The following is a 25,213-nucleotide window of genomic DNA, read 5'->3' as shown; positions in this document are numbered from 1 at the left end:
TTATTTAGATTGTCAGTTATATGGGCATATAATTAGATGAAATAATTCCTAATAAGTGCTTGGATTTCATCTCCACTAGTGGTGAATTCGCCCTTTTCATTTTTTGCTACTAGTAATTTGGTTTTTTTCTTTCTTTTTAAATTAAGTTAACCAATGTTTTATTTTTAAAAAAAAAAAAACTCATTTTATTTGTTTAATTTTTTTCTTTCACTTTTATTAATCTTTTCTCTTATTTTCAGGATTTTTGTTTTTGCTTTGTTTGAAATCATGATTGCTATCTTTGCCTTTTTTTGCTTTGGCACAATAGATTCTATTCCAGTCCTTTATTTAAACTATGTATGTGTCTCCCTATTTCAAGTGTATTTCTTGTAATCAATATATTGTTAAATTCTGCTTTCTAATCCATTTTGCTATTTGCTTCTGTTTTGTTGATGAGTTCATCACAGGCATAGTTATGATTACTATACTGTACATTTCCCTCCATTTTGTTTTCTTCTATTTATCATTCTCTCTCTTTTTATCCTGTCTTTCCTCTAAAATTTATTATTCTTCTTTCTATCACATTCTTCCCCCTCTACCATCCCTTCCTTTCCCCTCTGACTTCCATGTCGGATAAGACAAAATTGTACTATCAGCTGAATATATATATATTTCTTTTTTTCCTCTTTTTGAACCAATTTAAATGTGAGTGAAATTTAAGCTTTGCCTACCTCTTCACCATCATTTTTCATCTCCATCATAAACACTCTTCCTTATATGCCTCTTTTGTGTGAGATAATTTTCCCCAATCTATTTCTCCCTTATCCCTTCTCTCAAGGCATCCCTTTTTCTCATCTACCCATCTTTTTTTACTTCATCCCAATGTAATTAATTCGCTTCCACACTCTCTTTCTGCATGGAATCCTTCTATCCTAATAGTGATAAAGTTCTTAGAAGATATATGTATCATCTTCTCTATAAATATAGAGTTTAATTTTATTGGATAATCCCTTCTGATCTTTCTTTCATGTTTACCTTTTTGTGCCTCTTTTGATTCTTCCATTTGAAAGACAAATTTTCTGTCCAATTCTGATTTTTTTAAAGAATACTTGAAATTTCTCTATTTCATTGAAAGATTATATTCAGTTTTGCTGGGTAGATTATTCTTGGTTTTGCCTTCCAAAATATCATATTCTAAGTCACCCACTCTTTTAATATGATAGCTGTTAAATCTTGTATGATCCTGAGTGTGGCTATTTGAATAGTTTCTTTCTGGCTGCTTGAAGTATTTTCTCTTTGTCCCAGGAGCTCTGGAATTTGGCTGGAATTTTTGGGAGTTTTCACTTTGGGATCCCCTTTAGGTGATTATTGGTGGATTCTTTTGGTTTCTATTTTACCTTCTGTTTCAGGGATATTAGATTAGTTGTTCTTGATAATTTCTTGAAATATGACATGTAGACTCTTTGATCATGGCTTCTTAAATTATCTCTCTTTGTATAATTTTCCAGTTTATTTATCTTTTATAATGAGATATTTCACATTTTCTTCTATTTTTTATTCTTTTGTCTTTATTCAACTCTTTTTCTTGTGATAACAAGAAAAGTGAACTTTGTGCCTCTTTTTTCCACTTTGCCAATTCTGCTTTTTAAAAATAATTATTTTCATGACTGAATTTTTGTACCTCTTTTTTTATTTGACCAATATTTTTATTATTCTGTTTTTTTTAGGGGTAATTTTCTTTAATATTTGGTGTGTCTCTTGTTACTTTTCACTCATGTCCTATTACTTGAGATAAGCAGGATTAAGTGACTTAAATTGTCATACAGCTAGTGTTTGAGGCCACATTTGAATGCAGGTCTTCCTGATTCTAGGCCTGGCACGATATCCACTGTGCCATTTACCTGCCTCAGTGTCAATGTGGCATGTACCAACAAAGCAAAGGACATTACAGAAGAAGATAAAAGATTATTCATCGTATCATAGACTTATAGTTAGAAAGGATCTAGTACCAACTCCCCTCCCCCCCAAATTGAAAGATAATTAATAGTTAGGTAAAATGAGGCATTGTGGACAAAGTGCCAGGCCTGAAGTCAGGAAAAGTCATCTTCTTAAGCTCAAATCTGACCCTAGGCACTAACTGACACTATAGGCAAATCACTTAACTCTGCCTCAGTCTCCTCCCTCATTTATAAAATGAGTTAGAGAAGGAAATGGCAAGTCTCTCCAGTATTATTGCCAAGAAAATCCCAAAAGGAAAAAAAACAAAAAACAAAATGAATGAACCAGAACAACATCATGTTGTTGTCATTGTGACTCTAGTTCTGTGGTATCCAACTAGGCCATGGAAATTCAGGGGGGAAAAAACAACAATAAAAAACTTTGTTGGTCTTTGCCTCTAGGTTCTACTGTAGTTGACCACAAGAATGTTGCATCCTCATTCAGGATACCTACTCTTTTACAAGAAAAGAAATCCCAAATCAGACATCACTCTTAATTACCTCTGGAATACATGCTATTTGTATATAGTTTGACAAGATCTGAATGCTTCAGTGCAATTGATCCATACAATTAAGAAAATAGCTCTTAGTTAGTGGAGTAGTAGTTTTGCTTTCTTATAAGGGTCAATCTGATTTGAATAAATTTAAGGTGACCAAGTGGAACAGCGGATAGAGTATTAGACTTCAAGTTCAGGAAAACTTGAGTTCTAATTCCTTAGATTCTTTTTTAGCTGTGAGACCTCAGTCAAGTCATTTTACCTTTCTCCTACACAGTTTCTGTGTAGCTCACAAGGTTGTTGTGAGGATCAAATGAGATTCCGTGTGTACATGACTTTGTGACCTATCACCATTATTTTTAAACACTCCATGTAACAAGCCCCACTGGGTCACATATCATGGCTAATGTACCAGAGCCACTATCAGTTACATTGCTGAATGGGTTAGGGAACCTCCTGGCAGCTCCCAAAGTGCAGACACTGAATCGAATCCTCAGACTTCCTAAGGGCAAGAGCTGTGTTTCTTTCTTAAGCTGGGAACTCCCTGAAGGTGTGCACCATGCTTTCCTTCCTTTAGACTGATAACTCCCAGAGGAACTTGTTTCTTCCTTCCTGCAACTCCCTTTCAGAATCCAAATGGAGGCAAAGCATACTGGATGTTTCTAGCTGTCACTGTGACTTTTCTTGCCCAGGAAAACACAATTTGATCATATCACTTTCCTACTTAAAAATCTCCTATAGTTTCTATTTTTATGCTTTTGTGCTATTCTCCTCACCTGTAATGACTTGTCTTCATCTCTCAGAATCATAAGATTATAGATCTAAGGCAAAAACAAACAAACAAACAAATAAATAAATAAATAAATAAATAAATAAATAAATAAAAAAATAAATAAATAAAAAGAATCTTAGAGGTCATCTACTACAACCCCGCCATTTTTACAGATTCTTTCATCATCTTCTCTCTCCACACACCTGTCTTTTAAAAGATCTCACTTTTAGTGGGGATATCACCATCATTTCTGTATTCTAGGTTTGTATCTTCAGAATTATCCTTAACTTTTCATTGTCTCTTACTCTGTTTTTCTAGTCATTTACCAAATTTTGCCATTTCTATCTCCACTACATCTCTCACAAGCAGCCCTTTCTCGCTACTCAAAATAGCTACTGCCATAATTCATAGCTTCTCCAAAAATTCCAGGGAATCCTTACAGTCTCCAGGATCACATAAAAATGTTTCTGTTTGGCATTTGAAGTCCTCACTCTGCCTCAGGCTACCTTTCCAGCCTTTTTTACACATTACTTCCCTTTACACATGTTATGTTGAAGCCAAATTCCCCTTTTTGCTGTTCCTCAAGCGCAATGCCTACCTCCCATTTCGGTGCCTTTGTAGTGGTTGTACCTCCCTCCCTTTCCTCCCTCCATGCCGGAAAGGTGCTTTCTTTTCACCTCCACAAAATTCCTAGATTTCCTTCAAGGCCTAGCTCAAGTGCCACTTTATCGATGGGATGTTTCCTGATTGCTCTAGCTGAAGTCATCTCTCTCTCTCCCTTTGAATTTGTACCACTCTCTTCCTGTTGGCACTCTGCCTACTGTGAGAACATTCTGCCCTGTGTTGGGCTCATCTTTATCTTAGCTTCAGTATTGGGTTACAAATTTCTTCAGCGGAGGGGTCTAATTTATCTTTGTATTCCCAGAATCGAGCCTAGCACCCTGGAAACAATAGCTGCACAGTAAGTATATGTCGAATGAAGGAAGGAAGCCTGGTGGGACTGATGCCATACATGGCTTTCCCCTCTCCCCCACAGATGTCCTGGCGCCCGCAATACCGAAGCTCAAAGTTCCGGAATGTCTACGGGAAGGTGGCCAACCGAGAGCACTGCTTTGACGGCATCCCCATCACCAAGAATGTGCATGACAACCACTTCTGTGCTGTCAACGCCAGGTTCCTTGCCATTGTTACAGAGAGTGCAGGAGGTGGATCCTTTCTTGTAATCCCCCTGGAGCAGGTATGACATTTTTGCCTCCTTTCTTGAATGCAGATCAGACTTCCAAAGCACCCAGAGCCCCCTTTACATCTCCTAGAAGGAATCCTGTAGAGAATATCAAACCCAGCCTCTTCTCCATTAGCCTGAGGCTGCTCATCTAAGTTAGGGGAGTGCGGTTTCTTGTTTTTTACTTCTCCCTTTTCTTCCTCCCCTGAAGGAGACAAGACTGACCAACTATTAACCTCTGAGGCTCTGCATATGGAGATTACATTTTTTGGCACATTGAGTTGGAGGGAGGCAGCGATAGTTGCCTGACATTTGACAGATTCAGTGTGGTACAGTGGTAGGAGCAGTGACTTCCAAATCTGAAGTCTTGAGGTGAATCTTAGCCTTGCCACTTCTTAATTATATGATTCATTTTCTATTTCTGGGCCTTACCTTCAGATCGTAAAAGGAAAGAATAAATTAGATGATTTTTAAAACCTCTTTTCTCTCTTAATTCTGTTATAATATAATAATAATAATAACAATTATTATTATTATTATTTGGCAAGGCAGTAAAGGTTAAGTAACATGCCCAAGATCACCCAGCTAATAAATGTCAAATGCCTGAGCCTGAATTTGAATTCTGATTTTCCTGACTCCAGGGCCAGTGCTCTATCCACTGTACCATCTAGCTGCCCCTCTCAATCCTGTTATTGGACTGTTTCTGTTATACTGTCAAAATTATGTCATAAAAGTCCTGATTTCTATTCATAATTGATAAAAATATTTTTTCCAAGGCAGTTTTGTGGTACAGTGGATAGAGTGCTGGCCCTGGACTCATTTTTCTAAGTTGAAATCTGGCCTTAAATACTTACTAGATTTGTGATCCTGGGCAAGTCATTTTACTTTATTTGCCTTAGCTTCCTCATCCATAAAATAAGTTGGAGAAGGAAATGGCAAATAATTCCATTCTTTTTCCAAGAAAACTCCAGATGAGGTCATAAAGAATTAGACACAATTTAACAACAATAGCAAAGACTATTTTTTTTTTCAGGGAATATACTTTGTAGTTAAGTGAATGTATGAATGAGAGTGGGGGAGTGGTTTTCTTGGGAAGTGTCTATGTTAAAATAAAATGATTAATTTTTATAATTAAATTTTTTTAAACATCTCATGATATGGAGTCAAAAGACTTGGAATTTTTCAGCAACTTGCTGGGCCACTAATGGAAAATCATTTAGTGTATCTGGGCTTCAGTTTCCTTATTCAAAAAGTGAGGAGGTTGTCCTATATGATTTTTCATATCTTTTCTAAAAAATTCCTTTTCTAAGTGTTGCTACTAGGAAGGGGGCAGAGTGGGAAGAGGAAAGACTGAAACAGATATCTGCAAAAAAGAAAAAATAGCAATGCCTTAATGTAACATATGAGATCTTCAGCTAAGAAGATTCCGGATATTATTTTCCATCTTTGCTCCCTTGGCCCCTTGCTATATAATTCTCCCCCACCCACCCACTCACCCTTGCGTGACTTTGGCAAATTAAATCTGCAAAGCCTGGATCATAAAAATTTTAAACTCCCAGCCACTCTGCAGACTCTCCAGAGACACGTGGGAGTCGCAAGAGTCCTGTTAAGTGCTATCTGTCAGTCTCACTTATTTATGGCTGAATTCTCCTCTCCCTGCTGACTCATTCCTACTCCTACCCTCCACTGAGTCTTTAGGAGGAGTTTTACATGGAAGTCTTCCTTCCTGAAGTTTCCTGCATCAGCCTTTGATAGAAGATGGATTTTGGAGGCCCTCCTATTTGGGAAATGCATACTAGGAGGGGGCTTGGACCGAATCATTTTTCTCATTCAGGATGGCAGACAAAACCACATCATGGCACTTGATGCTGCTATGAGTGAAAATTGTGAAGGAACTTGTGTTTAGCAAACACGAGTAGCATTAATTTGTCTCCTTTCTGATACTTTGAGAGGCATTCTGGGAAGAGTAGCTCCCATCCCACCTTCAGATACAGAGAGTCCTCGAATCTAGTCCTCAGTAGAGATACAGCTCTATGCCTGGATTGGGTAGCCTATGACAAAAGGCTATTTTTCCGTGTTGTGGGCCAGTTCCCATCGCTGCTTTGCCCATACTCTCTCTTTTGTAAGATAGCCATTGGCTCACCAGCACACACCCCATCACCTTTTCCAAACCCTCCAGCAAATTGGAGCTGGCCTTAGAGTCTTGGTCCTTAACTGTGGAAATGGGTAACCCATTGTGCCACCTAGGTGCCCCATGCAGGTGTATTTTCTTGACTAAATGAAGTACTGATTATATATCAAGCCTTATACTAAACACCGAGATTACAAATCCAAGCAAGCAACAAGGTCTTGCCCCTAAGGGGATTACAGTCTAATAACAAAAGACAACACAGGGGCAGCTAGGTGGCACAGTGGACAGATCCCCAGCCCTGAAGTCAGGAGGACCTGGGTTCAAATCTGGTCTCAGACACTTAACACTTCCTGGCTGTGTAACCTTGGGCAACTCATCTAACTCCAATTGCCTCAGAAAAAAAAAAAAAAAAGACAACGCATATTTGGAAATCAGAGGGAGGGTTCTGTTAACATGACATTGAGATAACATTATGGAATGGAGATTGCAGGAAGATTTCATGGTAGACTTAAGTCAGAGAAAGAAAAATTGAAAGTTTTCCAATCAGAGGTCAGGTTTCTGAGGGTGAAATGTTCAGTTCTCCTGGGAGAACAAATGGCAGGGCATGGAGATGGCTAAGAACGGGAGTAAGATCAAGGCCAAACAATACAAGTTATCCTTTGAGGATCCAAGCTCTTATTATTTTAGCCATTTTAGTTAGAAAAATTTCTCAAATGTATTACTCATTTTCTTGTTTTGTTTTTAGAAATTTTTAGGAAATCTTGATCATAATTTAAATTTTTTGATGACATAGATTCATCATTATGAATTCAGTTATTGAAGTATGATAGCACAAAGAACACTAAGACTACTGAGGTTTTGCCCCTATTCTGAATGGTCAAAGGCCACCATGCTGAAAAACTTACTAGAAAGCAGATCAAAAACAAAAACAATAACAAAAACATTCTGCTTTGTATGATTCTCCTGTCAACTCTATAGTTTTGATGCATTCTGTTGCTGTAATCTGTCAACATTTCTCAGTATCATCAGGTATCTTCTTGCTGTTTTAATTTAAATACTGTTAACTGGGCAAGGACCTGAGGCTGCTGCAATCCTTCTAATAACAAAGTGTATGATCTTTATAAAGGTTTGCTTGATAAAGACTATTTTCACTTATATCTACATTGTAACTTTGTTACAAGAGGCTGAGGTTACCACCACCAAGTCTGATCTCCAGATAAATGAATCCTCCTTGTAATCGTCAAGTGATTAAAAACGCTTCCTAATTATGTTAAAAGGAAAGTGGAAAAGGAAATGTTCAATATCAGTGTCAGAATAGATTCCTTTCCCCATCTTTTCTTCCCTCCCCAAGCCTGAGAATGATGTGGCCATGGATTGAGGGAGAAAAGGCTTAAATTATGGACTTTTCCTATCGACGTTTTGCTAGAAGAGAGACCACCAATGTTTGGAGCCCTGGGACATCTTGTCCCATAGCCCACCTTCACAAGAATGAGTTTAGCCCACATTGTGACAGAGAGTATATTGAATCTCTTCAAATTTACTTCCCTTTTGAATTAAGATTTCTCTTCTTAAATACTCCCAGGATGAGAAAGATGAAGAAAATAAAAGCAGAACAACCTTCCACATTCATGGCAAGGACAGTCATGAGACTTGGAGGAATGAGCGAGCACTAGCTCTATCTTCCCTGTTGCTGCTATATAGGTCATTGTTAAATCAACCTGAGTTTGAATTTCCACTTAAAATTCAGACCAGAGCTCCCAACATCAGACCCTAACTCTCTCATTTCTGGAGTGGAATGCTAAACTGCAGATGTAAGGAACTGTAATCAGCATTCTAATTGCTTGGCACAGCTGGAAGGACCTTATGAATATTCCAAAAACAAGGTACTTTCTCCAAGTGGCCTGATTAACACTTGGCCTTTCAGTGCCTCCTTCCCTTCTCCTCCATCCCTTTGCCATTTCACTCAGCCCATGCTGTCCAGGGCAGCAGAATTCAGACCACCACATTTTTTGTGCTTGGGAAGCTAGTTATTGCTGCTGTTGCTGCAATAAAACCCGAAGGCCAGGGAGCCTCAGAAGTCCTGACTGACAATATGATATAATGAATAGAGTGCTGGGCTAGAAGCTGCAGGGTCTAAAATCTAGGGACCATACAGAGCTTTAAAGATGGAAGGGCTGTTGGAGGTCATTCAGTCTTACACTCTCATTTTACAGTGGAGAAAACTGAGATGAAAAGAACTTAGGTCAAGAGAACTTTAGATCTAGTTCTGGGAGCTGGGACAGATTTGCTGCATAAATTTGAATGTTTCTTTATCTCAGTTGTCTCATCTGTCAAAGATAGTTTGCTTACCTCATGGATTTATTTGATGAAATAAGTTCTGCATAAATATATATGTACATATGTGTGTGTGTGCACATATATGTGTATGTGTGTGTGTGTATATACACATGCACACTTATATATGTATAAGCACTTTTATAGGACAGCTAGTTGGTACAGTTGATAGAGCATCAGGCCTGGAGTCAGAAAGACTCACTTCCTGAGTTCAAATCTGATCTTGTATTCTTACTCAATGGATGACCCTGGGCAAATCACTTAATCTTGTTATCCTCAGTTGTCTTCTCTGTAAAATGAGCTGGAGAAGGAAAAATCACTCTATTCCAGTATCTTTGTCAAGAAAATTGGATTGCAAAAAGTTGTTTTTATATGTGCACACACATATTTGTAAACATATATGTTTATGTATATGTATACTTATATGTATGCTTGTGTAAATATATGTAGACTTACATATGTATAAGTGCATCAAAATTACAGAGTATTTTAGAAATGGAATTTTATTATGAATATCATCATTATGAAAAAAAAATTGTTTATAAGTCTCAAGGAAAATGATGGAGAATGAACACTGGATTCAGACCAGTGATGTAGATTCAATTACTGGCTCTAATACCACCTACATGCATGATCTTTAGTAAATTACTTAACTTTTCTAGGCCTTAATTTCCTCATCTGTAAAATCCTAGATCAAGAATTCTTTTTTTGTATCATGGATCCTTTTGGTAGTCTGGAGCTCATTTGATTTTTAAATGCATAAATTAAAATAAACAGGATCACAAGGAATCCAATTATATTGAAGTATAGTTATCAAACTATTTTTTTTTTAATTCACAGACTCCCTTGAAATGTATTCATGGATACCTTGGAGATCTATGGATCCCAGGTTAAAATCTCTGGATTAAATGAATTGTAAATTCCCTTCCAGTTTCCTATGATTCTTTGAGCCAATATAGGAAAAAATAGTCAAGTATTCTCCATCTCCACTGAGAACCAGGCAGGTAAGAGTAGACTTAAATGATAATAGAAGAGATTTGGGTTGACCTAGAAGTTAATAAATGGGATCAGCAAGACAATATTAAGATTCCTGGGCTACTCTAGCTAACAAGGAGAATTAGTTGAAGTAATACCTGTCTAAAGAGGTTGAACAAGAAAACTTCATTATTTTCCCCATTCTTGATCTTTGTCCCCTCTCCCCTGTCTCCTGTCCTGCCCCAAGCTTCTGTGTTTATCTCATGAAATGTGGGGAGCCAAGAGATACCTTATGAATGGAATCGATGGAAATTTTGAGTTACCTTGGGAAATTGTATGTTTTTGTGCACAGAATGGATTTAGTAGAATGTAGAGAGAGCCTTCAAATTTGGCCATCCAACCTGCTCCCTACCAGTGTTTAAAAATAGAGTTGGATTATTGCATTCCTGGGAAACCAGAGTCTCTGGAAATAACCAGTCACCTAGTTAATTCACATCCATATTTAGCTGAATATAATAAAGGTAACCTAGATACTGTAAGATTTATTCTGGGCCCAAATTCCTTTTCTTTCCTATTAAAAAAATCCATAGCTTCTGCCTTTCCCCAACTTGTTAGGGAATTATTGGTTTGTCTTAGAGCTGGGAAGTCAATAACAGGCTCCAGGCCCAAAGAATGAAAATCACAAATAGAGATAACAAAGATGGCTCACTGTGTTAGCTAGGTATCTTTCCTGGAGCCAAAGATAGTGTTCCTTGTCAGCCACTATTTGACTTCAAATTGGCCTTCCAGGTTGGGAGTGAGGATGAGGTGGGGATAGTAGCTACCTCTTTTCATATCCAATGAACTGGGTTCCCTAGATTTTTGGCTACTTTTCCAGCTCATCAGGATTTGGCTACAGAATGGGACCCACACATACCTTTGTGTATAAACTTTATACAGACTTACTGCAAGAATGGCCATATTTCTTCTATACCAAATCCATTAAAGACCAAGATGCTCTTTTTTCTGCCTCTAAATCTCACTTTTTTCATCTATCAAATGAGAATAATGCTATCTGCACTATTTACCTTACAGAATTTTTGTGAGGATGATGATCATGAATCTTTTTGATAGTGAACAATAGATAATGACTTGGGAAAGTAGCCAAAATTCTAGAGAAAAGATACTCAGAATTTGGCTACAGAATGGGACCCTCACATTTCCACCCCTTTGTATAGATGTGCTGCAGGAATCAAACATCCATCCATGATTGTGAAAATGCTTCAGAAAGTTCAATATGCTTTTGAAATAGAATTTATTATCATGATGATGACAAATCTTGGAAAGTCATCGCTTTAAAAGTCTCTTGAATTTTGAGTCTTGGGACCTAAGTTTGATTCCTGACTCTGATACTTAGCTGTGTGATCTTAAAGAAGTTACAATTTCTGTAGAGAAAGGTAGTAGGTACTTAAAAAATATTTGTTGACTGAATTTGCGCTCTCCAAGGTCAAGAACCAACTTGAGTTCCCATGGCTCAGAAGGCTTGGTCACAAGTTGATGAGGTATGTATATGTGACAGGTACTATGCTTAGAGCCAGAAAAACTTAGGTTCAGATTTGAATTCTGACATTTACTAGATAGATAAATCTGGATAAACCATGTGACCTCTCTAAGCCTCAATTTGTTCATCTGTAAAATGAGGAGACGGGAGCACCTGGTTTCTGAGATTGCTTTCAGCTCTATGAGAATCCAGAGCATTGAAATAATTGAATTAAACTTTTTTTTTCATGACTATATTAAGCTTGAGTGACCCAATGCCAGATGAGTATGGAGGAATCACAAGCCCAGTCAGTGTGTGTTATAATCTATTTGGAGAAGAATAGAGAAGAGAATAAAGAGAATTGGAGCACATGGATTTTCAGGGACACATTGCCTACAGATCTCTCCCAATTATGTTAAAAGTATTCTTTTCTTTTAAACCCATGGCCACATTCCTTCTGCACCAAATCTGTTAAAGACCAAGGCTCTCCTTATTTCTGGATCTTTTCAGCAGTGAACAATAGAATGATTGGTAGGCTGAATTTTAATGAATAAACAATTACTTGTGTGTGTTTGTGTGTGTGTGTGTGTGTGTGTGTGTAGAAAGATGGGGGGAGAGAGGGAAAGAGAGAGAGAGAGAGAAAGAAAGAGAGAAAAGAGAGACAGACAGAGACAGAAAAAGTGAGGAATTGAGGGGGGAAAAAGAGAGAGAAAGGGAGAGAGGGAGAGTGACAAAGAAAGAGCCAGAAGTAAGAAGTGAGAAAAGAAGGGAAAGAGACAGAGACAAACAAAGACAGAGACAGAGAGATTCTCCAAGAAAAAGAAGAGCAGAACTACTTCCTGGTTCTCTGAATTCTAGAAACTCAATCACTTTACAATCAACAACGACAAAAAATTTTAGTGCCTCTTCTGTGCCAGGCACTGGTGATTCCAGACAAAAGGGGAACAGTCCATGCCCTCAAGAAGCTAACATCATAGTGGGGGAAATAACACATAGACATATAAGTATATGCAATATATATAAGAAATGAATACAAGGGAGTATGGAGCAGGAGAATACTATTAGCTGGAAGGATTAGAAAGTCTTCATGTAGCTACTGATATTTTAGATGAGTCTTAAAGGAAAGCAAGAGGCAGAAGTGTGAAGTGAGTACATTCCAGTCGTGGAGAACAGCTAGGAAAAGACAATAGAGATGGTAGATGCAGCATCTTGTATTTAGAAAAAAACACCCCGAACCTCCAGAAAACCAGTATCTCAAAGCTCCATTTGCTACTTTCAGTCAAGATATGTCATATACTAAATTGTTTTCATGTCTACCACTCTGTCCTCATGAATATTTGACATAGCATCATACTCTTTGCATTCTAATGCTCTCCCAGGTAGAGGGCTACTTTCATCCATTTTGAAAGGACAATTCTGACAATTTTGAAATCAAAGAGGTTCTGCCCTGTTAACAACAGAAAACTGCTGCCTCAGTCCAGTCATATGATTTATGTTGGGATTCATATTCCTTCTACATTTCTAAATATAGGTGAGTAGAGGAGTATTCTCTCAAAATTCTAAAGAGTTAGGAGGTAACAGAGTATCAATTGGGAATCATGATATTACCAAGGATGGCAGAAGAAAGAAAAAGGAAGAGAAAATGATATTTTTCTGGAGGTGGCAACATGGGAGCCCATGGGAATATGGGCGTATGGTAATAGAATTTAGGGTTGTAATGAGCAAAGATTGTGCCCTTATATCTATCCTGTCTTTGCTATGTTTTCCCCTACCCTTCCAATAGTAGCCTTATTCATCTGGTCTTGCTCTGTGCTCAGTTATCAGGTTTCATTTGTTAAGTTGGCTATATAAGTAATATTTTTAATAATCACCATGGGAGAAAAATTTCTAGAATCTTAATCAAATGATAATATTGTATGGTTCACTTTCTGAGGTGGACTAGTTTATCTACTTCAAGCCCCTCACTTTGTGGAAGAGAAAACTAAAAAAAGAAAATGACTTGTTTAAGGTAATGAGAAATTCAGTAAAGTAGCAAGCTATGAGGGATTGACACCTATGTTCTCTGACTTCAATTCTAATGTTCTTTTCATTATGACACACTTGAACATGAATATAAGTACAGCTAGAGGAGTACTTAGATTCATTTATTTTTATTTTTTATTTATTTCTTTTTAGTTCAATAGTTTTTCTTTCAATTTTATTTTTATTTTTTATTAATTAAAGCTTTTTATTTTCAAAACATATTCATGGATAATTTTTCAATATTAATCCTTATAAAACCTTGCATTCCAATTCCCCCCACTTCCTCCATCCCCTCCTCTAGATGGCAAGTAATTGAATATATGTTAAACATGGTAAAAAATATATGTTAAATCCAATATATACATACATATTTATACAATTATCTTGCTCTACAAGAAAAATCAAATCAAAAAGGAAAAGATGAGAAAGAAAATAAAATGCAATCAAACAACAAGAAAAAGAGTGAAAATGCTATGCTGTGATCCACATTCAGTTCCCTCTCTGGGTGTAGATGGCTCTCTCTATCACAAGATCATTGGAACTGGCCTGAATCATCACATTAGAGCCACGTCTATCAGAATTGATCATCGTATAATCGTGTTGTTGCCATGTACAATGATCTCCTGGTTCCATTTTACTTAGCATCAGTTCACGTAAGTTTCTTCAGGCCTTTTTGAAATCATCCTGCTGATTGTTCCTTATAGAACAATAATATTCCTTAACATTCATATACCATAACTTATTCAGCCATTTTCCAACTGATGAACATCCACTCCATTTCCAGTTTCTTGCCACATCAAAAAGGGCTGCCACAAACATTTTTGCACATGTGGGTCCTTTTCCAATTTTTATGATCTTTTTGGGATACAAGCCCAGTAGAGACATGGCTGGATTAAAGGGTATGCACATTTTGATAGCCCTTTGGGTTATTGTTCTCCAGAATGGTTGGATCCATTCACATTTCCACCAACAATGTATCAGTGTCCCAGTTTTTCCACATTCCCTTCAACATTCATCATTATCTTTTCCTGTCATCTTAGCCAATCTGAGAGGTTTTTATTGGTACCTCAAAGTTGTCTTAATTTGCATGTCTGATCAATAGTGATTTAGAGCACCTTTTCATATGACTAGAAATGGTTTTAATTTCTTCATCTGAAAATTGTCTGTTCATATCCTTTGATCATTTATCAGATGGAGAATAGTTTGAATTCTTATAAATTTGAGTCAATTTTCTATATATTTTAGAAATGCACCCTTTCTTTGAATGTCAAATTTCCCCCCTAATTTATTGCTTCCCTTCTAATTTTGTCTGCATTAGTCTTGTTTGTTCAAAAACTTTTTAACTTAATGTAATCAAAATTATCTAATTTGTGTTCAATAATGAACCCCAGTTCTTGTGCTTGGAGATCTAGAAAGAGAATGAAATTGGATTCTAAAAGTCTCCGTACACAAAATTGAAATATATAATTATTTCTTTTTCCCCTTAATACTATTTTATTTTTTCAAATTAAATGTAAAGAGTTTTTAACATTCACTGTTATAAAATCTTGGTCTCCAATTTTTTTCCCTCCTTCTTTCTTCCCCCTCCCAAAATGGCAAGTTATCTGGTATAGGTTATACATGTACAATCATATTAAACAGAAATATACAGTTATTTCACAGAAACATCTAAAACTTGAGTTTTATCCCACTTGGGATATATCCTGTGGATGCCTTGTCAGCCTCTTTGTTCCATGTAATAGTTTTTAAAAAATCCTGAGTTATATGATGGTACAAACATGGCTGATGTCATAGTTATGACCTAGACAAAAACTATCCCATAGGAAGTAGCTTGTTATTATGACAAATACTACCACTAATAATAATAACCATAATTTATATAATAAATACTATCACATTTTATCTTTGCAACAACTCTGGGTAGTAGATGAAATTATTATTCCTTTTTGCACATAAGGAAACTGAAATATAGAATGGTTACATTATTTGCCCTGGGTCACACAGTTAGCAAGTATCCAAGGCCACATTTGAACTCAGGTTTTCCTAATTCGATATCTGAAGCTCTATCCACTACACCAAATCGGCTTCCAATGATATTAAGAAAAGTAGATTTGGAGGCTGACCTAGATTTAAATCCCAGCTGTACTACCAGCTAGACAGATGTGTGACCTTGAAAAACTTTCTTGGTTTCAGTTTAATCATCTGTAAAGTGATTGGGTAAGACTGAATTCCTATGATTTCTTCTACTTCTAAACCCTATGCTCCATTCTTCATACCTTTATTGATCACTTATTTTGAGCTACCATAATGAATTGGGAGAATACCGAAAAATGAGATAACCTTTGCCCTCAAGGAGAAAATGAGATCTGACATAGAAAGAATATTGGATATAAAATGAGAAGACTTGTATAATTCTTGTGTGTCTGAGTGTGAGGTCTATGTGACCTCAGACAAATCACCTTTCTGAACCTCAGTGTCTTCATCTGTAAAATCAAGGGTTTGGATTATATGACCTCTGAGGTCTCTTCCAGCTCCTGAAAAACTGTCATCCTTTGCTCTTGGTGCTTTTCATGACCCTAAACTCTAAAATCTCTCTGTGGCTCCCTACGTTCTTCTGTGGAGCTCTGAGGCACCTCTCCTGATGTGCTGTTCACCCCTTTCCAAGTGAATGCAGAGCACATTCTCTAAATCCATTTTTCAGATTACTGTCAATTTCTCTTTGTTCCCCACTTGGTTTGGTGCAATTTACATCTCAAAGGCTGTGACAGTTTGAATATACAGTAAGTGACTGGGAAAAGGGAGAGAACCGAGGTTTCAGAGAGAGAGGAGCAAAAACTTTGGTTTCATTAGTCTGAAATCTTAAGATTGACAGCCTGACTTTTCTTTTTTCCCTTTTTTGGAAGCGTGGCTATGGCTTTTCTGTGTAGAATAATGGTCCTGGTGCTCAGCTCAAGTGTACAGGCAAGGGCTTGATGTGATACTTCCCCAAAGATGAAGGCAGGGCTCCTCTGAGGAAAAATTTGCAGTGCTGCTGCTACTGCAAAGCTCCCTTCTTTATCCCACCCACAAAGAAAAAAAAGAATTAAAGTACCTCTTGGTTATGTTAATCATCAGGATGAAACTTAAAGGAATCTTGGGGTGGGGAGGGGATTCCAAGAAATCAAAAAATTTTAAGTCCCTTCCTCCCTGACACATAGAAACTACATGGTCAGAGGTCTGCTCCTCTCTGAGGACCACCTTGGTTAGAAATAGCTTTTGGTTCACTGATGTTCAGTGATGTTCAGAGGGGCCAGTAAAAAGATGGAGCCAGGACTAGAAAGCCATTGGCTGAGGGGTGGGAGGTGGGGGGATTTTCCAAATGAATTCGCTAGAATAAACAAACTGCAGAATTTATCTTTGAGCCTTTCATTTTGAGAAGCAGGGTGATGAAATAAGTGGAGGGCAAGGCTTGGAGTCAGAAAAACCTCGGGTTCAAGTCACACTATTGATATGTGATATTTGTATGATCTCTGACAAGTCATAAACTCTCAGTGCTCTGGGTAACCCTCCATGACTATTTCAGGATCTGTACCAGTGTGGAAGGAGTATCAGCATGAGGGAGCACCCCTCACTCATGAAATCACAAGATTAGATAGACTCTGCAATTCTTCAAATCTTTCATTTTAAAATTAGGTCTCTCTCTTTTTTTTAAGAGAAATGTAGGAAGGCATGATGGATCATCTGCTGGTCTTATAGTCAGAAAGACCTGAGTTTACCCTGTCTCAGATATTTATTGATTGTAAGGGCAAACCATTTAATTGCTCTTAACCTCAATTTCCTCATCTATAAAATGGGGTTAGTAAGAATATGTACTGCACAGGATTGTTGTGAGAATTAAATGAGTTAGTATATGTAGAATACTATGTGAATATTAGATATTATTATTGCTAATAATAAATACTATATTACTATAGTTATATAAATACCATAAAGAAATATTTATTTATGGTATACTAAATACTATAAATATTATATTACTATAGTTACATAAAGAAATACTTTATATATTATAGATACTATGCTACATACTATAAATGCTATATAAAGTAATATTACCATAATTATAATGTTACTAATATATCATATTATCATAGCTATATAAAAACATAAATATTTTATATATTATAAATACTATATAAATAATACAAAATGATATTACTATATTATTATATTATATAATTTTCAGTGCAACTCATCCTGCTACTGAAAACATATATATGCTAATATATTATGTTTTTATATATTATTATTATTATTATTTTTGCTGAGAAATTGGGGCTAAGTGACTTGCCTAGAGTCATACAGCTAGGAAGTGTTAAGTGTCTGAAATCAGATTTGAACTCAGGTCTCCTGACTTCAGGAGTGCCACCTAGCTGCCCCCATTTTTTATAATATACTTTTATAATAATAATAATAATTGTTATATGTAATTATAATATGTAATATAATTATATGATGATTTTTATAATATATATTTTTATATTGCTACTAAAAAATACTAATATGGGATCCTTTCAGGACCCCCAAACTATGATTCTGGATTCTATATGAATCCTTTTATCTTGGGATCTATAGCTGGGTAAGTCAATAAGTTAGATCATGGGACTGAAGAAGCCAAAGTTCTGGGTTTGGTCCCCATGTAAGCCAGACAGCTTTGCTCTTTTCCCAGGGCACAGACTATACCTCTAAACTCATTGTAGAGGAATAGGTCATCTAAAAAAATGAAACCTAAGATTTCATTGATATAGAGAATTCCTGATGATAAGTCTCTTTCTACTAATGAATATTAGCACCTTTTATTAAGCATAGATTTAGAGAGTCCTCTCAGGAAGTGAGGGATTAAGTACCTTGATTTGAAATAGCCAATAGTGGTCAGAGATGGGGTTTGAATCTCACTTCTCCTGACTCCAGGCCAGCTCTTTAAAGATCATTAGAGTAGTAAAGTATCCTCTAGATCTTTTAATCCAAGGGGTTCTTAGTCTTTTTTTATGAGTCATAGACCTTCTTTGACATTCTGGTTAGATAGAAAACTATTGAACCTCTTCTCAAAAAGTAGCTTTAAAGCCATAAAATAAAACACATAAGATTACAAATGAAACTAATTATATTGAAATTGAGGTGTAATTTCCCCCCACTCAGTTTAAGAAACTCTGTGCTTGTCCTTCATTTTAAAAATGAGGACCAAATAATGACTTATGACTTTGTTCATATAGGTGCCTTCTCCACAAATCATAACTCTCCATATAGGTCTTTTTCATGAGTTGCCATGACCTCCCCCCCAAAAAAAAAACAAAACAAAAATCATCTAATGGCAGGACCCTGTTGATGAGCTTCTCCAAACTTAGCTACGCTGTTTCTCAGAGGATTGTCTATAATGGTATATGCCAATAAGCATAGTCATATTTTTGTTGCACTTCATAAACATTTTCCTTATAACAGACCTTTGAGATAAATAATACAAAAATATTTTGGTAGTTTGGAACTGTGATTCCATCAGGATAGGGAGCTCCTAATGTGGAAACACCCAGCTGATAGAAACTAGCATTTGATCAATATCTTATAGTCTTCGAGCTTTGCCTGGAGCACTGAGAGGTTAAAGGATATAACAAAAGAGTCCTGTTTAGCTCTAGATCAGTGCTCTTAAGTGAAAATGAGATTTAGAAGGAAAGTAGATTTTCCCAAGATCACACACAGCTGATTAATGTCAGAAACAGAATTAGACACTTTCAGGCATATTGGAACGGCATCACTCTTGGTCACAAAGGAACTACAAGGGTAAAAAAAATGTGGTCTTCAATGCAACTCATCCTGCTACTGAAAATAAAAGTATACACTAAATAGCATAGCATCAACATCATACAGTACTTGCTCTTTAGTTGTTTTTTAGTCATATCCAACTCTTCTTGATCTCATTGAGATTTTCTTGGCAAAGATACTGGAGTAGTTTACCATTTCCTCATTTGACAGATGGGGAAGCTGAGGCAAGCAGGATGAAGTGACTTGTGTGGGGTCACACAGCTTTTAAGTGACTGAGGCTAGATTGAACTCATAAAGATGAATCTTCCTGATTCCAAGCCTAGCATTCTATCTACCGCTCAATATCAGATAGTATTTGTAAAAGTATTTAGCATAGCATATCTGACACATAGTTAATTGTTATATAAATGTTTATTCTCTTCTCACTACAAAGACAAAAATGTTTTTGTTCTTTCAGGAGAAATTACATGTATATAAATATGTACCAAATTAATACAAAGTAATTTGGAGAAAAGAGTGGCACAAATAACTAAGGGGATAAGGAAACAGTTCATGTAGATGGTCCACAATGAGTTTTGAAAAAGACAAGGGATTTTAAGAGGCAGGAGGTAAAGAAGGACTGTTTTCTAGCCAGAGAAGGCAGCCAATGAAAAGGCACACAGACAGGATATGGAGTGCCATGTTTGAGGAACATCAGGAAGACTTGTTTGGCTGGATTATAGAGTATGTGAGTGGGAGCAATATATAATAACATTGAAAAAGTAGATAGAGACCAGTTTGTTAAGGTCTTTAAAGGCTCAAAAGAGGAATTTATATATAATTCTGGAGGTAAAAGGGAGTCAATAGAATTTTACATTGTCAGACCTACTCAAAGGGTCCAGCAAGCCTCATCAGTTAAGGAATGCCCTCTAGTGAACTCATGCTCTCACAGGGGCTCCACCTAGCATACTGAAAGCTTCCTTAATTTTCCCAACATCACAAGAGTACTAATGGATGGATTCTTCCATCCCTTGTTCTTGACATGTGACTAGACCGTCTTCTCTTTTGCCATACAGTTCCTTTATTCCCATTTTTCTTTAGGGGTCTCTTGTTGGTTATATAAGCGTAGCCTTCTGATATGTATCATGCATTCTATTTACATTATCCTCCATGTGATAATCATCTTTATTTTTTAATGCTTCTATTTTTATTTTATTATTTTTTTCTGTTTATATGTGTACATTAATTTTTAATACACATTTCTTTATGAATCAGATTGGGAGAGAGAAATCAGAACAAAAGGGAAAACCACAAGAGAAAAAAAAAAAAGAAAAAGGGGAAAAAAAAGTAATCATGGCATGTATTGATTTACATTCATTCTCCATAGTTGTCTCTCTGGATGCAGATGGTATTTTCTATCCAAAGTTTATTGGGATTGCTTTGGATCTCTGAACTTCCGAAAACAATCAAGTCTTTCATAGTTTATCATTCCACAATCTTGCTGTTACTGTGTACACTGTATTCCTGGTTCTACTTGTTTTGCTCAGTATCAATTCATGTAAATCTTTCCAGGACTTTAAAAAATCAGCTTATTCGTCATTTTTATAGAATAATAATATTTCATTAATTCCATATGTCATAACTTATTTAGCTTTTCCTTAATTGATGGGTATTCACTCATTTTCCAAGTCTTTGCCATAGTAATCATCTTTAGTTCAGACTTGCCCTTTAGGAGAATCATACCAAAGCTCCCCAATGGAGCCAGTTTGTGGTGTCAGTCACAAATTTTATAACATATAGGTATATTCTGCTGTCATTCTCTACCATAGGTGGATTGGGGGAATACCCCTTCTAAGGTAAGGGGGATTAGAGTAAGGTTGGAGAAGAAGAGGGAAGAGTCCCTGAAGACAGTCTGCCTCTAGCCCTCCTTCCCTCCCATGGTCTGAAAGATCAAGAAAAATCACCCAACCCTGTGGGAAAACTAAAATTCAGATATTAGATTCTCTTTTGAAGCCTGTGCCCAGAGTGCTTGCTAAAATCACCTGGGTTGTAGAGAGAGTATAGAGAATTACCAATGACTTCTCAGGCTAAAGTCCAAACTTCTACCACTCCCTGTTCTCTCTCTCCCCCTCCCTCGCAATTAAATCAGAATCTAAAAATAGTCCACAGGACTGCATTTGTATTCTTCTTGCCATCCATTCAAGTGGATCCTGGTTGGGTGGGCTGGACAGTTCCTTGAAGCTTTTGTGTTCAGCTACTGATTCTGTGAGCCAAAAACATCACTGGAGAGGAGATCTCTTTGATGCTATTACCTAGGGCTTGGTAAGTTTCCTTTAATATTTATAGTAGTGCTGTCCCTGCTGGGAGGAGAAGACAGAATCTTGGGTATTTAAACGCACAAAGGAATTTGGGGGAGTTGAGATGAGGCTCTGATTGGTATGAATGTGCAAGGAGGAGTTTGAAGTCCCTTGGAGCCCTGTGGTAGGAATTGGGTCAAAAAGGAAAGAAGGTAGGAAGGAAGGGAGGGAGGGAGGGAGGAAAAGAAAGGAAAGGAAAGGAATAAAAAATTAAAAAGGAAGAAGGGAGGGGGAAAGGAAGGAAGGAGGGAATCAAGCAAGCAGCATTTTTAAAGCACTCATGTGCTAGGCACTTTGTTTAGCACTTTACAAATCTCATTTAATCCTCTTAAGGATGGTGAAGGGATGGGGAGATAGATGCTCACATTATTCCCGTTTTACTTTTGGAAACTGAGGTAGATACAGGTTAAATGACAGACCCACAGTTATATATTAAGTGTTTGAGATAGTATTTGGGTTCAGGTTTACCTGACTCCAGGACTAAAGCTTTTCAAAATGTAGAACATAAGGTTCTTCTAAGTCATTTATCAGAATACTTTCAGTTATTCCAGGTGGTCGGTCAGTCAGTCAACTAACACTTATTAAGCTCTTACTATGTGCTTGACATTGTGCTAAATGATGAACCAGAAATGATTTGGGAGGACAGAAGGAACCAAAGTGGTGAAAAAGAAGGCTTAATGCCAGAAGAGTAAGGCAGGACTCAGAAATGTATATTGATTTGACCGAGGTTAATAGTGGCAGATGGGATAAGAGCTGAATTCTACTCTCCTGGTCCATTGTTCTTCCCACTGTGCCTCCCTCTCCTATTTCTGAAGGGTGTTGTTGATGAATAACAAGGAAGAATATAATAATGATAATGACGAGAATGTTGATGATGATGATGATGACAAAGCCCTTATTAAGTACTTCCTTTTGCTAGGCACTATACAAAGCACTGCTGATAACAATACAAGCAAATAAAATAGTTTTCAAACCCTCAAAAGTGGTACAATATCTAACGCTATGATAAGCAGTGGGGAAAATACTTTTGGAGTTGCCTTCCTAATGGGGAAACATGTTGTAATAGAAAGAATATTGAATTTTGAATCAGAGGATCTGGTTGGAAAATTCTGGCTCATCTCTTACTAACTGTATGACCGAGGACAAGCCATCTAATTTCTCTGAGCCTCAGGTCCTTCATCTATAAAATCTAAACATTAGATGCCCACCCTGTCCTTTCCATCTCAAAGTCCTTTGAAATTCAACCATGAATATGGGATGGACCCACCTATGCTCAAGATCAATCTTGGCTAGAGTTCAAGTCTGAGGATGTTCTTATAGGACTGAGTCTCAGTTTCCCCTGCTGTAAAGTGAGGGATTTGGAGACCCCTTCTGCTCTAAGCCTGTGATGGTAGCTATAAATTCATCATTTAGAAGTCAGGTTTCAGAGAGCTGATGAGTGAACTAGAAACTGAGGTTCTTGGAACCAGAAAGGAGAGAAGATAGGCTTCAGCCAGCATCTGCAAAGATCATTTCAGAATTAGTGATTGGTTCTTTTTGAGGTGCTCCCAGGGAACAGTGTTTTCCTGGTTATGCAGCAGATGATGACTGTTGGGAATGTTGGGAGACTCTGGGACTCTGTACTTTACTGATGATTTTCCTTTCTTTAAATGGCTTGCTCTGGTCGCCTCTCTCTCTTCTCTCCAATCCCTCAGCCCCCAAACTGCCAGCAGCTCTTAGGAAGAGAGGTCACCTTCAGAGGGTCATATTTTCACAGTAGCTGCTCTAAAGCAGCTAGGCGACTTTTCCCCTCCCTTTCCCATCAGCTCAGCCAAGGCCTCTGCGCTAGTTGCTAAGCAACAGATGCCTCAGTTTCTAAGTAGGTCAGCAGGTGAAAGAGGGCTATGGGGGAAGGATTAGAAGGAGAACTCTGCAGGAAGTTGGAAGAGGCTGCTAGTTTGGGGTTTACTCGTGGGGGACAGCCAGGATAAAGTTAGTGGAATAGGTAGTCCCTTTGGGGAGGGTATATTATGGAAGCACCTGCGCTGGGAGCCATTGAGTTGAAAAAGCTCAGAATTTGAAGCCATGGGACCTGGATATAGTACCTGGCTCTGCAATTTACTGCCTGTGTGGCTGTGAGAAAGTAATCTCACTTCTCTGGGTCTCATTTTCCTCATCTATAAAAAGAAAAAGAGGTTGAACTGAGTGATCTCCAAGGTATGTTTCCAGCTCCAAATTCTATCATCCTAAAGTGCTTTGAGATTCCCCAAAGGCAGATACATGGTGAGTTATATGGAACCATGGTATTATTAGCAAGAGGTACTTTGGGTTTTTGACCTCCCTGGGTCTCTTTTGCAAACTGAGGAAGTTGGATGACATAGCTTCATAAAGATAGAATCTTCCAGTGTGGACAGCTAGATTGACATATCACAAGCATGACACTGCTTCTTGAGCTTAAGAACTCACTGGAAAACTGGGAGGCAGCATGGGGACATCACTAAATAGCAGGAAGACTTTTTTTTTTTTTTAACAGAAAGTGAATAGCATAAAGACCTGAGTTAGAATTCTATCTCATATACATAATAGCTTTGTGATAATGATGAGTCACTTAATTTCATCACAGTCAACAATCTCCCCGGGGGAAACAGCATGTATATATTTACTAAAAATATATTTGAAATAAATATAAGGTAATTTATACAAGGAGTGAAGGTAAGAAACGAAATTCACTTGGGAAAAAACTTCATGTAGAAGGTAATATTTGAGGTGAATTGTCCAAGAAGAACTAGTGTTCCTAAGGAAAAATGCCTTGATGGAGGGAGGTTCTATTCTCAGAAATTTATACCAGGGAAGTCAGAAATCAAAATTAAGTTTAAAAAAAGGGAACTTTGATATATGATGCTAAACAAAGGAGGCTGAAAAAACTGGGCTCTACAGATCTACTTCAAATCTCATTCCCACTCATTTTACAAATGAAGATGGTCAAGTCAAGGAATATTTACCATTTGCCATTCATTGGGAATACAAAGAAAGGGAAAAACAGTTCCTGTTCTCATGTAAACAGCTATGATATAGATAGGACAAATAGGAAATAATCAACAGAAAGAAGGGATTAGCACTGATGGGAATTGGGATAGTCTTCCTACAGAAGGCAGGATTTTGTTGGGCCTTGAAGGAAATTAGGAAAATCAGAAAGTGACAAGGAGGGAAAGCTTTCTGGGTATGAAGGATAGACAGGGAAAATGCACAGAGAAGGAAGATAGAGGCTCATATATGAGGAAACTCTGTCCTAGAGAGAACACTCAAGTTTTACACTTATCTAGTGGTAAAACTGAAGTACAAACTCAGGTAAACTGAGTCCCAAACAGTAACAAAACAAAGACCAGGGATTCAGGCCCACTATGACCATATGGAAGGAGACAGTGGCTGAGTGCAGAAATTTCCTTTATACGTTGTCTTTGCTCAGCCTGACAGATAAGTGGATTATCACAAAGTACCAGTGAGAAAAAGGATGGGAAATTGATCTTTGTGTGGGCTGGGTAGCTCCACAGGAAAGCCCTGGTCACAGATACCAACAGTAGTTTTACCTAAACATTTTACAAATACGTGCTATTGACTACAAGGACTACCAGAAAAAATTATAAGATATAAGTC

At 37.2% G+C, this 25,213-nt stretch overlaps 1 protein-coding gene across 1 annotated transcript in view; it reads left to right on the top strand.

The window, feature by feature from the left end:
* The window catches only part of CORO2B (coronin 2B), a 233,933-nt gene that overhangs the window by 120,745 nt on the left and 87,975 nt on the right, over positions 1 to 25,213 (top strand). The window contains exon 2 of the mRNA XM_051980781.1: positions 4,282 to 4,482. Coding sequence (XP_051836741.1) covers positions 4,282 to 4,482 — 201 coding nt within the window. The remainder of the gene's footprint in view (positions 1 to 4,281; positions 4,483 to 25,213) is intronic.

Source organism: Antechinus flavipes, chromosome 2 (genome assembly GCF_016432865.1).
Source record: "Antechinus flavipes isolate AdamAnt ecotype Samford, QLD, Australia chromosome 2, AdamAnt_v2, whole genome shotgun sequence".
NCBI classification, from domain to species: Eukaryota; Metazoa; Chordata; class Mammalia; order Dasyuromorphia; family Dasyuridae; genus Antechinus; species Antechinus flavipes.
Note: the sequence above shows the minus strand (reverse complement) of the source record. Positions and strands in the feature narration are given on the sequence as shown.